The sequence below is a fragment of the Salvelinus fontinalis genome, chromosome 2 (genome assembly GCF_029448725.1).
Source record: "Salvelinus fontinalis isolate EN_2023a chromosome 2, ASM2944872v1, whole genome shotgun sequence".
NCBI classification, from domain to species: domain Eukaryota; kingdom Metazoa; phylum Chordata; class Actinopteri; order Salmoniformes; family Salmonidae; genus Salvelinus; species Salvelinus fontinalis.
The window spans coordinates 75,966,284-75,984,147 of record NC_074666.1 but is presented as its reverse complement, the minus strand read 5'-3'; the positions used below and the strand labels follow the sequence as shown (position 1 = coordinate 75,984,147).

Below are 17,864 nucleotides of genomic sequence, written 5' to 3'. Positions count from 1 at the left end.
GATGTCGAGGCAATACCCCATCTGAAATGCCACCCATTGCGTCTCTGGACGCCTGAAGCAGCACATAGATTTGGTAAAGGCAATTTTCTGTTATTTTCTCTAGTATTGAGAGGGGACAGAGGGTTTGTAGCCCGCTGTGATATACGCCAATACAGTCCCGTGGTCACTGGTCTTAACTAATTATTGAATGGTCTTAACCTGAGAATCAATAGTTGATCTACAGTCTGCTTTCAACGTCCAGCTCCACAGGGAACGGTCACAGGTGAGTTACGACTTTTATTATAGTCTGTATTCAGAAGTCAGGAGAGATCTTCGAAGTGAAGAGATCTTCAGTAAACTCTGTCCTTGCTCTAGTGTTTGCTCCCTGGGTAAACTCTGTCCTTGCTCTAGTGTTTGTTCCCTGGGTAAACTCTGTCCTTGCTCTAGTGTTTGTTCCCTGGGTAAACTCTGTCCTTGCTCTAGTGTTTGTTCCTCCTCTATTTGGATCCATATTATCCATCCGTTCTCTCAGCCAGTCCAATATAACATTATGTACTTGGAGAACTTGGTCTCTTGTTAAAGACTCCGTCTAGACCACTGTATTAATCACTCTCTTTTCCCCCTCAAGATGTCGCAAGAGGGACTCTCCCATTCAATTCACTCCTGGGTAAAGTGCGAGTTCATGAAAGGCCATTTTTATTTATAATTTAAAAAAATGGGGGGGGGGGTGCTGTGGGATTCTTTAAGATATTCTTTGAAGAGTTAGGAGACAGTTAGAGGTACTGTTCATTTTACAGAATGTTTCCATACTGAATAGTACAACTTTACTACTTTCTCTCAAAAGTACCTCCCAGAGTGACTCTGCTTTCAAAGAACTATGTGTCAAAGGTCAGATTTTGGTTTAGCAAAGTGAAAGTGGAATATTCAGAGGAGTAAAAAAAAAACTTTGAAAGTTCAGTCAGGGGGCACTCCCCAGTTAGCTCTGTTCAGTCCGAGAACAACAAGCTGTCTTTTAGTAATAGTGGGCCAACAGACACTGACTGGAAGAAGAGAGCAAGAACCAGAGACAGACTGAGACGTAGATAGAGAGGCTGAGTGAGAGGGCTTGTCTGAGACCAGAGCAGTCGAGTGGAGCACTAGTGTGTTTATGTGGCGGATTGACAGAGACTTGTTGCTCCTGTTTGTCAGTGAGAGCAGAGAGTCTGCTGCTGACCCTGTCCAGCCTGCCTATTACCAAACCTCATACCAAGTTCAGATGGTCTCTCTGTGATGTCTTTTTCAGGGACATCAAGTGTTTTCTTTTTCATTTTATCTCTCCCACTAGAGACCCAATCTATATTAGTTTGTCCTCAATGTTCCCTGTAAACAGAGTATACAGCCGTAGCTCCATTTGAGTGACCTCTGGTTGTCTTTGCAACTGTGCAGTTGACTGTGGGGAACTGCAGTGCTCTCTGTCTCCAGCGGGGGCACTTCACCCTGTGCAGGGGCTGTTGGAGGGCTTTGAGGCCGGCCCGGGCTGTGCAGCCAGAGAGAGCGGGGAGAAAGAGACCCATGTGATCACTGTGGGGAGAGGGACACGCAGCCCTGACAAACAGGTGCTCCCTCTCTGTTTCTCACAGTAGGACACACCCACAATCACTCCCAATACGTTGTGCCTCCCTGTCCTGACCTCCTCTTTTCCCTTCTAGGTGACTGTGCTCCTGAGACCCCTGTCTCTGACCCCTCCAGTGTGTTTGTGTGTATGTCTGTGCAAGTGTGTTGTTTTAGAAACATAGGCCTACACAAATGAAAGTTTCTATTACTATGTGTTATCATGTCTCTCTCTGTAACCACAGTGTCCCCCCTTTGCACCAGCTCTCTCATAACTCTACAGTGCAGCCCTACAGTCTGGCAGGGCAGGTGCAGCCTCTGCACTCTCTGCCTTTCCGTCCGCGGACTTTGCTGCGCTGGGCAATGCATCGCCATGGCTCCCTGTCCTCCCTCACACACACAGCCAGTGCCAACCGCGTACGCGTGGGCGAGGGTGAGCCAGCCCCCCACACACACACACATACAAGTAATACACGACCCTGTTCTTTCTGACCACTCTCCCTCTCCAACCAAGTCCCCCCTCTGCCCTCCAGACCACCATGTCCAGCGTGTGCCAGCTGCAGTCTCTGTTCCTGTCACACAACTACCTGACCTCTGACCTGCAGCCACAGGAAGTACAGGGCTGTGCTCCAGTTGGTGGAGGTGACTCAGAAGTACATGTCATCAAGCTCCATTCAGCAGGGTCAGGACTTTGTGGGTAAGTTTAGGATGTCTCCTGCATGTGAAGAAAATCATGTGGAGTATATCAATCTCTGAAGCTGTTCAAGTAATATCATGTTGAGCTATTGAGTTATCCCTTAATCCTTTTCAAAGCATTTTCTCCCTCTCTATGCCTTTCAGTGACCTGTCTCTCCCTCTATCCCAGCTCTCTGCAGGTGGAGGTGACTATTTCTCTGGTGCCCCCAGTGGCCAATGCTGGGTGGCACAAGTTGGTGCTGATCCTCAGTAGTGCCGTTCCAGTCAACTGGGCTCTCACAGTCCCAGGGCTCCGGGGACACATCTCTGTCTATGTGAGGACCCTATCCAGTAAAACTTCACCTGTTCTGGAGTTTGGTATAAAAGTCATAAAAAGGTTATAAGTTTAAAAAATAATGATGAAATGGACAAAATAGCAAAAATAAATTAAAGGAGCAATACAATCATTGAGTGAAGGCCAAGCTAAACGTGATTTCAAAACCTCAAAGTGAGTTCAAAATATCAATGGACATATCTTGTTGTTAAGTAAAACATTCAACTTGCCTTTGACAGGGCTTGCCAGGTTATCTTGTAATACAAACATCCCATTTATGCATTTTTTGACAATTTTTCTATCTCCCTTGTTCTTTCCTCTCAGTCCTCCAACAGCGTGTCCCCACTCTACCCTCCGGAATCTGACCTGACACTGACTAGCATGCTCACCTCTGACCTCTCTACCACCCATGACATTTTGAGCTGGGCCAATCAGTGGCTTTCCCAAAGTGGCCTCATACACAGAGGCTGACCTGGCCAATCACTTTGTGATCAGACTGGCTGTGGGAGGGACAGGTCAGGACCTGTGTGTGTCTCTTGTGTCCCTGGATGGTGAACTGGATGGTTTATTTTGTGTTTCCTAACAGTGTGTTTGTGTTGGTGTTTCTCCTGATTAATTATGTTGTCTCCCTATATTGAAGGTCATGTTATCCCTAAAAGGTGCGGTTCTGTGTGTTAGCACACCTCTCTCTCTTTCTCTCCCTTCCCACAGAAAGTGGCCCCCCTGTGCGTATGCTGGATGGCAGGCCCTCTTGGGGCCAGGAGCGCAGGCTGAGACAGTGGCTGAGTGAGGGAGGTGGAAGGACCAGTGGGGGCTGGGAGGCCGTCAGTGTGCAGTGTCAGGACGGACGAGTCAACATGGCCGTGGACAGACACATTCTGCAGGTCACTTTCACTATGTGGTTGTACTGGTAGTTTAACGTGTTAGCCTGTTAGCGCGGATATGGCATACAAATACCAATATACTGCATGTAGACCTACAGTGTATTGTAGGTTCTTATGATGGTACTTAGTGTAGCTTTTGTGATGCTCTCTTTCACACAGACCCTGTCTCTCCTGATGTCGGAGGTGACACTGCGGGATCCTCAGTGCCTGGCCCAGTACAACAGCAGCAATTTCTTGTTGGCATTCCCGGTCATTTCCTGTGGGACTGAAGGGCTGCTGCAGGGAGAGCCCAGAGGGGTGCAGTACAAAAACACGGTAAGAGAGGTGGTTGTAAGGGGTAAAATATCTGCAGAGAACATTTTAACATGTTTTGTGAAATGTTTCTGCAATGTTTGTGTCTCACCATGTTTTGCAATGTTTTTGTCTCACCAAAATGGAGTCCAAAATGGTAATTGAACCATGCGTGCAGACGTTTACAAGTGATTCTGTGCTAAACACAGTCAGCAGAAAGAGAAAGAGCTGTGTAATAGGGGCGTCCGGCAGCCTCATCAGAGAGGCAGATCTGATGGGGGGGATAGAGCAGGGGGGGGTATCTGTGTCTGTGTATCTGTGTGTGATATTGAGAGAGATGCACAGTAGAAAGGCAGAGAATGAGAGAAGAGACTAGAAGAGCAGTGCTGTAATTGTGTTGTTGCTGGTTAGTGTGATCTGAAGGGCCCCTGAGGTTGTGTAAGTAGTCTGTCTTATCTCCCCCAGGCCCCACATGGGTGACCTAGTGTCCGGAACACTGCTGATCAACCTGAGTGTAGCTAGGCCTGGGGACGGGAGTGTGGGAGCAGGGGGCTGGAGGGAGGGAGGGTAGTGGGAGTGATGGAGGTTTGGGAGGAAAGGGAGCAGGAGAGGAGGGAGGCAGTGAGACAGACATGTAGCATGTGAATGAACTACGATCTACTAATATATCTACTGACCTATCTGCTCTAGTGTTTCAACTCTTAGGGTCTGTGTGAAAGAGAGCATCACAAAAGCTACACAAAGTACCATCATAAGAACCTACAATACACTGTAGGTCTACATGCAGTATATTGGTATTTGTATGCCATAACCGCGCTAACAGGCTAACACGCTAAACTACCAGTACAACCATAACCTCGCTAACACACTAAACTACCAGTACAACCATAACCTCGCTAACACGCTAAACTACCAGTACAACCATAACCTCGCTAACACACTAAACTACCAGCACAACCATAACTTCGCTAACACGCTAAACTACCAGTACAACCATAACCTCGCTAACACGCTCCTAGGACTCTAGAGTACCTAGAGTCCTAGGAGGTACCCTATGACTTGCCATGTTTTGTGTCTGTCCATCCTCTCAGGTTTTGCTATGGAGAAACAAGCCTCTGGTTGCTGTGGGCAATACATGTGATATGATACAGGTTGTGTGTTTCTGTGTGTGTGGCCCATTTTCACCACATATTAGTGTGTGTTTGTTGTGTGTGTGAGACAGAGACATGTATATCTATGCTTGTCCTTATCATTCCATATATCTCCCTCTTTTCCATTGTCCTCTTAGTTCAGCTGTTTTGCTGCAGTCCCCAGTGTCCCAAGCCTTCCTGTGGAGCAGCCCACTCTGCAGGGGCCGGGGCCCCTCCCAAGGGCCAGGGCTGGCCCACTGGTCTCACTGTTTGTTACAGAGGGCTATGAGCAGAGGCAGACCGGTCCTTGTACCATCACTACTGACAACCGTGTGTATGTGGAGATCAGTTTGCCTAGCTATGTGTGTGTGTTTAATTGTGTGCCTGCCTGCCTGCCTGCCTGCCTGCCTGCCTGCCTGCCTGCCTGCCTGCCTGTCTGTCTATCTGCTGATGTAGCTCCTGCTGCAAGTGCTACTTGTGTTTCTCCCTCTGCTAGTCTTCTACAGTATCAGCTGCCTCAAGCCCAGAGCAGACTTCCTCCAGAAGGCTATTATAATCACATCTAGATATGTCACAATAAATCCTTTCTATAAGAACTCTGTAGCCCTGCTATTACAGCACTAGAGCACAGCAGGTTGTAACAGAGTATTACATATTACAGTAATAGTGTAATTACAATACTTAAATATCAACTGTAATAAGACCATGGTAAAGTAATGTTACCCATATTTCCTCTGACTGTTTTTGCCAAGCTTTCCGCCAAGGGAGCCCACGGTGGGGGTGTGGAGGTGCGGTCCTGCATGGTGTCACCCCTATCAGACCCCCGTGTGTCCCCTGGCTGGTCAGTCATTAGAGACAGCTGCTCCACTGACTCCTCACTGGCACTCAGCAACATGACACATGGCCAAGAGGATGAGGAGGAAGATGAGGAATATTATGAAGAGGAAGAGGAGGTACCTAGAGTCCTATCATTCAGGCATCCAGGAAGGGCTTGGAGGAACAAAGCAGGATTGAGAAAAAGAGAACACGGTGGGAAGAGGGGACGAGGAGGACGAGCCAAAAGGAAGGAGAGCGATGGAGGAGAGGAGGAGAGGAGGACCAGATACAGAGGCTGAGGTTCAGTTTTGTCCTTCGGCCCATCTACAACAACTCTGTCCAGTTCCTGCACTGTCCCATCCGTCTGTGTGGCCCTGAGTCAGTGACCCAGTGGCCTCCAACGGCCATAATACAGAGTGGCTGTCAGAATCCCTGGGGCCTCCGTATCCCTGCCCTCATATCTAGACTACCCAACCAACAGGTACAGTACATGTTCTATATTCATAATGGCTAGTAGTATTAATGACTAAAAGTAATGACTTACCCTCAGTGGCGGTTCTAGCTTGTATGGCTCCCCTCAGCGCCCCCCACCTCCTGCAACAACAAAAGCACCATTCTGCACTAACTGTCATTTTTATTCAGACATTTGGAATAACACAAATCACAAATAAATAATCATAACATTTAAAACTATATAAATGTAAAAATATATACAAAAATAAGACTAATATCAAAAATAAGTAACAAAGACAAATCGAAACAAATTTGTGTTGATTTGGCACCCGAGCGTCAATACATTACCCATCCCCCAACACTGTCAACCAAGAGTCAAGACTAAACCAATTCACCTTGGTGGTGTGCAGACTGCTTTTATATTATTCTTAATGATTTTGCACAAACCAGAAAAATGTCTGTGAAACTATATATTCACAGTATTATGAATTTATTGTGATTTATTTAGTAGCATTTCATAGTGTGACTGATTTTAATAATTGCGTTAGTACTGTACAAAGTTAGAGGTGCGCTATTTGATAAGATTCCCCCGCTCCCCCTACCTCGGGCTTCCAGTTGGGAGACCTGAGATCAACCTACCCCCGCCCCCCTCCACATCTCGTATTTCTGAGTGGAAGACCTTCCCAGGCAGTAGCCTGCCTAGCTCACAAACTAGAATCAGGGCGCCCACTTCGACAAGGTTAATTGACCCACAGTCCCACACGGTGACATGATATTATTAACGTGACATGCAAATGAGCGATAGAAAACTGATCGTGCAAATGTCACCATTCCGAATTCTTTTGCGCGGGCACCCAGTGCCGCTCACGGCAAGATGCCGCCCTGGGCGGATGCCAATTTCGCCTATACCTAAATCCGCCACTGCTTATATTCCTCTCTTCTCTCTGTCAGTATGAGTACAGAAACTTCTCCAGACCTATGCTGGTCTATCAGCCCGTTGGTGTGGCCAGACAGCTGGCGCCACCTGCTGGTGAGTAGTAGATGGTCGTTGGTGGTGTGGTCCACCTCCTCATTACATGGGCCTGAAGTAATTCACTCTGTGTGAAACATCTTATGATGTTTCTCTCTTCTTATCCAACTCTCTCTTTCTCTCTCTAGGTCAGAGAGGTGAAATGCCCAGTGTGTCTCGGCTACCCAAGCCTATCCCAGCGCACAGCAGTAAGTAACTGTAACTTTAACCCTAGCCTCAACCCTAACCCCAGCAGTTCAACCCTAACCCTAGCCTCAACCCTAACCCTAGCTTCATGTCCACACCCTGGTTAAACCCTAACCCTAGCCTCAACCCTAGCCCTAGCTTCATGTCCACACCATGGTTAAACCCTAGCCTGAACCCTAACCCTTGCTTCATGTCCACACCCCAGTTCAACCCTAACCATAATATCAACTCCTGGATGTTCCTACATGTGTGTATTATCACAACAGTGATAGTAACTGGGATTTGGCTTAACTACTACTTTTCCCTCCCACGTTTTTGTCACCCAGGCTCTGGGGTAGACACAGACTCAGTGTTGGGGATTGTGTTTGTTGCTTTCCTTCTGGGCATCAGCCTGATGGGGGCGCTGTGGTGCATCTACTCTCACACAGGTAACCACACAGGACAGTTACTAAAGTCTATCCTGGACCAAAGGCCAAAATACTGAGCTATACCACCATATTCACAGATAAACATAGAACATTCTATACCTGCTGCTACTGTTTATTATCTGTCACTTTATTTCTAGTTATATGTACATATCTACCTCAATTACCTCGTAACCCTGCACATCGACTCGGTGCTGGTTCCCCTTATATAAAGCCAAGTTATCGTTACTCATTTTATTATTTCTCTATTTTCTTTCTCTCTGCGTTGTTGGGAAGGGCCCGTAAGTAAGCATTTCACTGTTAGTCTACACCTGTTGTTTTTTCTAAGCATGTGACGAACAACATTTTATTTTATTTGACCTAGTGTAAGAGAAGATACTATGACAACTTTCTTACTATTTTTGAGAGAAATACTGGGTTTATTCACCATGTATAAATGTTAGTGACACACTTGACATGTGATTGGTTGCAGGGGCTCCTCCACCAACCAGAAGAGGGGCCTGATCGAGTATACTAACTCTGCCTTATTAGACTCTTCCAACAGCTCTGTGTAGAGGTGAGATGTGGAACGTGAGCAACACACACAGCAGCTGGGTGACCACAAAGTAAAGAGAATGTCAAATTTAGACTAGTATTCTATAGACTTATCATGGTGGCACTAGCACCCTTTGTGAATTAGTCAAGCACCTGCAGATTGCAATAGTGATATCTTGTATCATGTGTAAGAAATACAATATTATCATTCTCTATCTCATTTTCAGTGTTTCCTCTGGTAAATCTGAGACCGAGGGTAAAGTGGGACAGAAGATAAAACACCTGGTGTGTGTATGTGAGTGTGTCAGACCTGGGTTGAAAAACATGCGTGTTTAAGTATTTGTTATTTAAATACTTATTTTCTGTGTATTTTTGTATTTTCAAATAATGTGGCCAATCAGCTATTTTTCCTTTAAGTATTTAAAAAATAACTTCCTATGAATAGCAGAAAATATTTTCAAATACATTATTTCAAAAACCCTAGGACCAAACAGACCTGGGTTCAAATGCATGCAGTATTTTAATATTTGTATTTGAAAATAGTTGAGCATTTCCAAATTCATTCCAATATTTAAGTACTGAAAAATATCCAGATACTTACTTCGAAATGTCTTTGAAAGTAATTGAAATACCCTAAATAGTTTTTGAACCCATGTCTGGTATGTGTAAATACATATACACTGAGTATACAAAACATTGAGAACACCTGCTCTTTCCATGACATAGACTAACCAGGTGAATCCAGGTAAAAGCTATGATCCCTTATTGATGTCCATTGTTAAATCCACTTCAATCAGTGTAGATGAAGAGGAGGAGACAGGTTAAAGAAGGATTTTTAAGCCTTGAGACAATTAAGACATGGATTGTGTATGTGTTAATTGACACCAGTTTGTGTCAAGAATTGCAACGCTGCTGAGTTTTCACCCCCCGCAGTTTCCCGTGTGTATCAAGAATGGTCCACTGCCTAAAGGACACAACTGTGGGAAGCATTGGAGTCAACAGGGGCCAGCATCCCTGTGGAACGTGTTCGATACCTTGTACAGTCCATGCCCCCCTGAGGGCAAAAGGGACGGAGGGGGGGGGTGCAACTCAATATTAGGAAGGTGTCCATAATGTTTTGTATACTTGGTGTACACATGCTTGAAGCAATGAGATGTGTAAAGGTCTGAAAGACTGAGACTACATGAATGTCTACAGGTACATGGCCTCAGCAACTCCTCAAAGTGTTGGACGAAATACTAGTCAGTGCATTTGATCCATTACACTGTATCTACAATGTCATAACCTGGGCTCATAGAATGGAATGGTGTGATTACTGACTATAGGATGAGCATGAATCTGAACCTAGCCTAGTCTAATGTTACAACAGAAATAAGCACTACAGAGTTTAAAGAGGAGGAACACATGAAGTGAAATATATGTCATGAGTAGAATATGTGTGAGGGGAATTGCCATTTTCCAGATCCTTATTGTATATATCTATGTTGTAACTGTGACCCTTTGTTTGATATTATCTGTGATGTTGTTATTTAAATTAAATATCTGTGACTGAGTTTTTGTGTTTTATCTTCAAATAAAGTGCGGGTGAGAACAATGAATGACGACCCAGAAATTCTAAACTTAAACAGAGTATTTAATTGTTTATCTAAATCACTTTTAATATATACTCATGCTGACCAGGCTGTGACACTGAACATATACAGTCACGTTGTCTCATCATAATTGTGGAGCATCATTTCAACATAATCATTGTCTCTCTCTGCTCATACTGCAGTCAGAGACATTATTTTTCACATGTTCCACATGGCCTGAATGTATATTATTATCCCCTTGGGTGGGCTGCCACAGGGAAGTGAAAATGTCAGCTTCGTTCATACACCAGCAATGGGAGCTACAATTGCAATGGCTCTCTGAGGAAAATTGACAATTACAGTGGGAAATAGGGGTTTGCTTTGTCACTCTACAAACCACCTTTTTTTAATAAGGTGTCTTTTAGACATACAGCACAGTAGAGACCTGGGCCTAAAGGCCTGGATTCAATCCGTAGCGTTAAAGCGTGACTGACATTTAAAGGCAACGTCTCCGTGTTGGCGGAGACAGCATTCATGGTAAACGTTGCATATGTTGGCTCAATCGAAAATGACCTTTACATTTCAACCGGCTAAAACGCTGAACTTCTGCGCTATGGATGGAATCTAGCTCGTACACTATATATGACATTGCTAGAGATGTTAACAAAGTGATCAGGTCCCCTCAAGGCACTATCCAAACGGTCAACCTGAAAAGCTGTGAGCGAAAGCAAATCCACAAAAACAAATGCCCAAATAACTTGAACACAAGTAATGTGCTTAGCCTCAGTCACTGATCAAAGTACCATATAAAAACAGAACTGCAAATACCGGTCAACAATCTCTTTACAAAGCACTAATTCTTGTGCTACATACAGTACTTGTGTAATACAAATCTCCATTATACCCGTGGCCTCAGCTCTGTGTGTACACGCTGCTATGAAAACATTGTGTCTCCTGGTGGCGCTGTAGGTCCAGTCTGCGCTGGAAGCTGCTTTGGCAGTGCGTGCAGCTGAAGGGCCAGTAGCTGCTGTGTTTACGCTTGTGGGTGATGAGGTTGGAGCTCTGGCTGAAGGCCTTGCCACACACCTGGCACACATGGGGCTTCTCACCTGAGACAGACAGGGACAGACAGCAGGACATGACATGGAATTCAAGAAGAGAGATACTCTGTGACAGCAGACAGTGTGTAGGGCTGAATCCTAACTTCAGATGTAAGCGACCTTTGCAAAATGTGTATGTCAGTTGTACTATAATGTACACACACCAGCTGACCTATGTTCTACACACACTATGCTCATTTGTGTATGTGACCTTACAGTGTACCTCCCCGCACCTCAAATCAAATATATTTATATTGGTCACATACACATGGTTAGCAGATGTTAATGCGAGTGTAGCGAAATGCTTGTGCTTCTTGTTCCAACAGTGCAGTAATATCTAACAATTCCTCAACAACTACCTAATATACAGAAATCTAAAGGGATGGAATAAGAATATGTACATATAAATATATGGATGAGCGATGGCCGAGCGGCATAGGCAAGATGCAATAGATGGTACAAGATACAGTATATACAGTATATACATATACCTGTGTGTATGAAGGTGTGTTTCTTCATGTCTGACTTCTGGTGGAACCTCTTGCCACAGTACTGGCAGGGGTAGGGCCTGGTGTCAGAGTGGATGAGCAGGTGGGTGGACAGGGTGGAGGAGCGCTTGAATATCTTCCCACACTCCTTACAGCTATAGCTACGCTCCTGGGACACACACATTCACAGAGATGTGGTTAGGATTTTGCCATTTAGTATTTTTATATAGTTTGTGTTGGGAAGTGGAGAGACCTCCACCAATGTACTTCTGCCAGATATACCTTTGGTCTTCCGTACATGCCCAGAGCTTGTTTGAACTCGTAGGGGTGCTCTGGGGCTTTGGCTGATGTGGCCAATGGGACTGCAGGCACGCATGCACGTGAGCTGAGTAAATGAGTCTTCAGTACAGCTCCTGAGGACAAGACCTGAGAAAAGAGAAAGCTAAGAGTAACAGCAGCAGTAGCTCATACTCCCAGAGATGTTAACCATATTCAACACAATTACCCCTCACAGCCTCTATTCTCACATCAAACAAATCTGCTATTATGTCATTTTCTGACATGTCACAGAGCCCTGTTGGGTACAATTTTCACCACTCTACTGTCATTCTTGTCTCAGGTCACAAACACCAAACAGTACTGTATCTCATTTATTCCATTTTAGTCATGCCTGAAGTGGTTTGCATGGTTTGGAACCACACACTTTTGGTTGATACACCCTATAAGGGCGGATGTGCTGTTCTGATTATATTGTAATTCCTGACCCTTGCTGGTTCTTCTTACCTTTTCACAGAGGGGGCATGGGCTGGTGGAATTGAGGTCTATATGTGACCTGTGGCTCAGTAAGACATGGACCAGTTTCTCCAGCTCCCTCTCTCTGTCAGGGCCCCGGGGCCAGTGTAGGGACCAGGGCAGGGCAGACTCGGATGGCTCCACACCATCGTACCCTCCGGTTTCTGTGGAGTAAGTGGCATACTAGTAGATTGAGTTTGAAATAAAAAATAATATTTTTGATTTGATAAAGTTAGTTATGACAATCAAATTGAGGCAATTTGAATACAAATACATACAAATATCTACATCTACTTATTTATTATTTACAATAAATAGTGTAGAGCCATAAAGTCAGGATCAGTCGGGTACCTGCAGACCAGCTGGTCCAGAGGTCAGCTGGCGAGGTGCTGTGTGGTCTGGTTGCCATGGCGTCCCAGCTAGGACAGGGGTAGTCCAGGGTGTCCTTGACTTCTGACCCTGAGCACAGGTTGCCCTCGTCCTCCTGGAAGGGGCTTCGATGTGGGGACCTTACTTCCTGCCATGCCCTGTTCTGCCTGTCGTGATGATTTGTATGAGGTTGTGGCTGGTCAGGGTTTGTGTGTCTGGTGCCTTTAGAGAAGCAAGGGGGATGAGATCCTGGTCTCTTACTCTTGACCAGGAATGAGCGAGGCATGACAGAGCTGAGGCAAGAGGAAGGTGCAGAGCGTGAGAGAGATAAATACCTACAGAACAGACACGAGACGAGGGGTCATTCGAAATTCCTTCACAACTTAATGACAGATTATTTGACAAAGTGTTCCTCTGTACTAAAGAACAACAACGAACTGATATTATTTATTGATTTTTTATTTCATTTTTCTACAAATACCAATGCCCTAAAGACATACATTGAGTATACCAAACAACACCAACAACACCTTCCTAATATTGAGTTGCACTCAATTCGTCGGGGCATGGACTCTATCAGGTGTGGAAAGCGTTCCACAGGAATGCTGGCCCATGTTGACTCCAATGCTTCCCACAGTTGTGTCCTTTAGGTAGTGGACCATTCTTGATACACACAGGAAACTGTTGAGTGTGAAAAACCCAGTAGCCTTGCAGTACTTTACACAACCGGTGCACCGGTCCTTCTACCATACCCTGTTCAAAGGCACTAAAATGTTTTGTCCTGTCCATTCACCCTCTGAATGGCACACATACACAATCCATGTCTCAATTGTCTCAAGGCTTCTTTAACCTGTCTCCTCCCCTTCATCTACACTGATTGAAGTGACATCGTTAAGGGATCATAGCTTTCACCTGGATTTACCTGGTCACTCTACTGTATGTCATGAAAAAAGAACATGTTCCCAATGTTTTGTACACTCAGTATATTTATCCACAGAATCATTCACCTCACTTACAGAATTTCTGGAGAATGTGAAATGTGTTTGGATCGTAATGACATTTTGCTGCAATTAAGTAATGACCATAAAATAGTTTGATATATAAATATGTTTCTACTGTAAGAGATAGCGAAATTAGAGATAATACATGTTTTGAATTTTCCACGTAATGTAACATAGCCATTCACCAATTTTTTTTATTTTTTATTATCTCTAAAAATTGCTCTGTGAAAATATACAATTACAGATTGGCACACATTTACACACATCACACTTATAGTAAGCTGTAATGTCACTCATGTTGCTCTGAGTTAGTATTCCTTATCTTCGTATGTAAATGTGAAACACACACACACCTGTTGATAAATATTCAGTTAAAATGCCAAAGCCTGTGGTTTGGGTAAGAAATGCATCATGGCCACCTGCACACTGTTTAAAAAAAACATTTCAAAAGCACTTCTTTCTCTGAGGACTACCCTACTCTGGCATTGTTTAAAGTCAAGCAATTCAAACTGAAATCTCACGATCTGTTGTGATAAATACATTTTGAGCTTTTTACTAAATAGATCTACGTCTCTATAAGTTTTCAAACGTTTCTAAATATGACATATGAACCCAATCATTCATAAAATAGCATACAATCCTACCATACAATGCAATGAAATTACAAATGCAACATATTTCCTTTGAAATTCTCCTAATGATATTCACAATTCTACACATTATCAGAATATATTTTTTACCATTGATCACCCAGCTGTATATTAATAAACAACACAAACTTTTGCAAAAACAATAACCTATTTTGGTCAGTTTTCAGTCAAGCTCAATCCTAAAAATAACTAATATTTTTTATTGCTCGTCAGTTAAAAGTATTAAAATGATTTATATCTGTACTGAATTTATCCTCAAATTCAATAAAAATCATGCTAAACATTAAACACCAATCTCATATTATAAAATTGAAATCTGGAGAGAGGCTGCGCTCTTTAACTTACCACTTGTATGCACAGTTGAATCTGGAGTGGTTACTATCTCTTTGGTGTCAGTAACATCCCCTTTTCTTTACCCTCTCACCCATTAACTGATGACATGACAGAAAACAATTGATTTGGTTTGATTTTAAAGCAGTTACTGAACAAAGGATTGTGGGAAAGCTCAACAAAAAACCCACCAGCCAACCTTTACAGTGCATTCAAAATCTATACCTCAGCGTACAATTCAAAGCATTTACCTAAAGGCTAGAAATGTAAAATGTTAATCTATTAAACTCATACTGTAACATTAATTTGGCTCTTACACACATAACGACAGTATGTGACAATGATACATAACATTGGTTATTTTTCAAGATTTATTCTAATCTACACCAGAGATTTTATAATCAGAAATAGTCTATCAGCTAGATAAACTGTTTTTCTTTGTTTTAGTTTTTGATTTAATAAAACAAATCTGATATTCCGAGTTGTTAACCAACTCCTGTAATGGAAACCTGTGCTCGGTGTTCAGCTTGTTGTTCGCATCCTGCCTGTTGTCTTGCCTCTAGAGAGGACTGATCCTGCTACCGTACACAAGAAAAGACCAGGCACACATCCAAACCTGTCCATCTTGGTCTGAGAGTCAATGTTCTGTGCTACTGAGTCACAGGTAACTTGGAGATGCCGGTAGCAACAATCAGACTGATGGTAGGAAGTGTGTACATTGTCACTTGATTGTGTTTAAATACCTTAGTCTCACGTACAAATAGGGACCTTACTTTAACCATGTAATCTTGCTATGGGAGATTATTGACACACACATCACTGGTGTCTATGCAGTGTGGAATGTGTATAATACACAACCCACACAACTCTCTTCCTGTGGCTGAGGTAATTTAAGTGATCTCCACCACAGAAACACTCTCCCACACTAGAACAAAGATGAAAAGAGCTGCTAGAAGATGACAGGATTTTACTAATCAAGTGAAGTCAAGAAGTGAGATGGCAAAGATAACTGTATTATAGCTGATGTCCATTGAATTACAGTGAAAACTACATTGGAGATCACTGTATGACTCAGCACACGACACCTTAGATTGAAACAGGTCAGAGGCCCTCAGAAGAGCCTCAATTAATTGGGGCATGGACTGTACAAGGTGTCGAAAGTGTTTCACAGGGATGCTGGCCCCTGTTGACTCCCATGTGGACCATTCTTGATACACACGGGAAACTGCTTCAAAAACCCAACAGCTTTGCACTTCTTGACGGAAACCGGTGCGCCTGGCACCTACTACCATACCCCATTCAAAGGCACTTAAATATTTAGTCTTGCCCATTCACTCTCTGAATTTCACACATACACAATCCATGCCTCACCTGTCTCTAGACTTAAAAATCCTTCTTTAACCTGTCTTCTCCTCTTCATCTACACTAATTGAAGTGGATTTAACAAGTGACATCAACAAGGGATCATAGCTTTCACCTGGATTCACCTGGTCAGTCAATGTCATTGAAAGAGCAGGTGTTCTTAATGTTTTGTGCACTCATTGTATTGTATCCTGTGAGCAGCAGACAGTGGAGTTGAGTGTGCCACTGCCTTGATGTTCTAGAGTGGAGCTTGGCAGAGCGCTGTGGTTACTGTGGCGGGGGGCTGGCAGCCTTCTCCCCAGGGTTTCAGGGAGTGCAGGCGAGGGGGGGGGCAGGTTGTTGAAACGAGGTGGTAGGCTCGGTGGGTTTGTGTCTCGTCTCTGATGGGGGGGGGGGGGGGGGGGGGGGTTCAGGGGCTTCTCTTCCTACATCCGTCCCTCTGCTCCTCTGCTGCTGCTCCTGTCTTTCTAGGAACCTGAATCTTGGGGGTCTGGGGTGGAGGGGTTTAGGGAGGGGGGAGGGGGTTCTGGCTGGTTGGCATTTAGTGTACTTTTCCTTTCTTTGTTTTTGTCTCACCTGTTCTGCTTTCCACTGTGATATGTTCCCTTGCGTTCAAGTATGCTCCTGGCTCTGAGCTCCAATGAAGCAGTCTGTATAAGGCTTTGGTTTTGAAACCAGCATCACAAGCACGAATGGAGCGACAGGTGAGGATGCAAACACAAGACTCTCTCTGGTCAGAGAGCGACCTGGGATTGGACTCAACCAGTGAATACACGATGTTAGGATGCGGTCTAGGTGCCCTGGTCCCCCTCGTTTATCACAACTGAGCAAATTTTCCATCATGGCTCCCAATATTGTTGGAAGGATAGGTGCCTAGTAGAGAGTACGTGGCTGAAAACCTACTGCACGACTCCCAGTGTGTTGCATCTGCTCCAGCCACGCCCTCTACTGCTCATCCTGTGTCTCCTTGACCTGCCGCCACTCCTCCAATGCTCTCTCTCTCTCTCTCTCGCTCTGTGTGATTGTGTGGGCGGAGACAGTTGTTCTGGAGTCAGAGCAGATCCCCACCAGCTGCAACCTGTTCCATAATCAAGACCTCTACAAATACTCAGCCCTGCCATTTCTACACTGTCAGATCGTAATCTCTGCTCAGTCAGTCTACGTTTCTAGCCATTTGTTCCTGTTTAGATCCTGTTATCCTGTTGTGCCTGTTTTCCCTTGCCTGACACTGTTTTCGTCTCCGCTACAGTTCTGCCCGCTCTGACTCTGGTCCCTGTCTCCAGTCCCATGTCAATCCTGCTACCCTGTCCTGGATGTCCCACTCTACTGCTCCCTTGGATTCCCCTCCGGACCTGCTTACCCTGTCCCAACACCTCTCGCTCCAGCCTCAGCCTCCGCACCTGGTTTCCTGCAACCCGCCCAAGCTTCCCCTGGCCTGCGCTCCATCTTCCCCCTGTGTTTCAATAAATACCTTGGCTACCTCATCCCAGTCTCCTCGTCTGCTCTTGGGTTTGTCTGCTCTTGGGTTCACCTGTTCCGCTCCGTGTAACAGTATGATCTGGCCAGAGAGATGAACTCAGCAAACTCAGATCCTTTCCACCAAAGGCGCCCTGCTCGAGCAACATCACCAAGCCCTGAAAACCATTCTGGAGCACATCACAGAGTTTTCACGGAGCCTTTCGGACCTGCAGGGCCGAACCTACGCCCAGAGCTCGCAACCAGCCCCTAGTTCTTCTCCTCTGCTCCGTGAGTCATTTGTTCCGGCCCCCGAGCGTTACGATGGCAACCTTGCAGCTTGCAGAGCCTTTTTGGTACAATGTTCACTGTTATACGAGCAACAGCCCTACTCTTATGCTAGCAAACGGGCCAAGATT

General features: G+C 44.7%; 1 protein-coding gene and 1 pseudogene across 1 annotated transcript; one reads left to right on the top strand and one right to left on the bottom strand.

Annotated features, from left to right (window-relative positions):
* LOC129826294 (transforming growth factor beta receptor type 3-like) lies at nucleotides 1–9,946 on the top strand (annotated as a pseudogene).
* On the bottom strand, nucleotides 9,917–14,263 carry LOC129826288 (zinc finger protein Gfi-1b-like). The gene is made up of 5 exons (XM_055886848.1): nucleotides 12,630–14,263; nucleotides 12,270–12,442; nucleotides 11,769–11,912; nucleotides 11,490–11,655; nucleotides 9,917–11,007 (listed from the first exon to the last, which is right to left on the bottom strand). Exons 1-5 carry the CDS (start codon nucleotides 12,931–12,933, stop codon nucleotides 10,811–10,813), a joined length of 984 nt encoding a protein of 327 aa, XP_055742823.1. The 5' UTR covers nucleotides 12,934–14,263; the 3' UTR covers nucleotides 9,917–10,810.
* Between the last annotated feature and the right edge of the window lie 3,601 nt (nucleotides 14,264–17,864).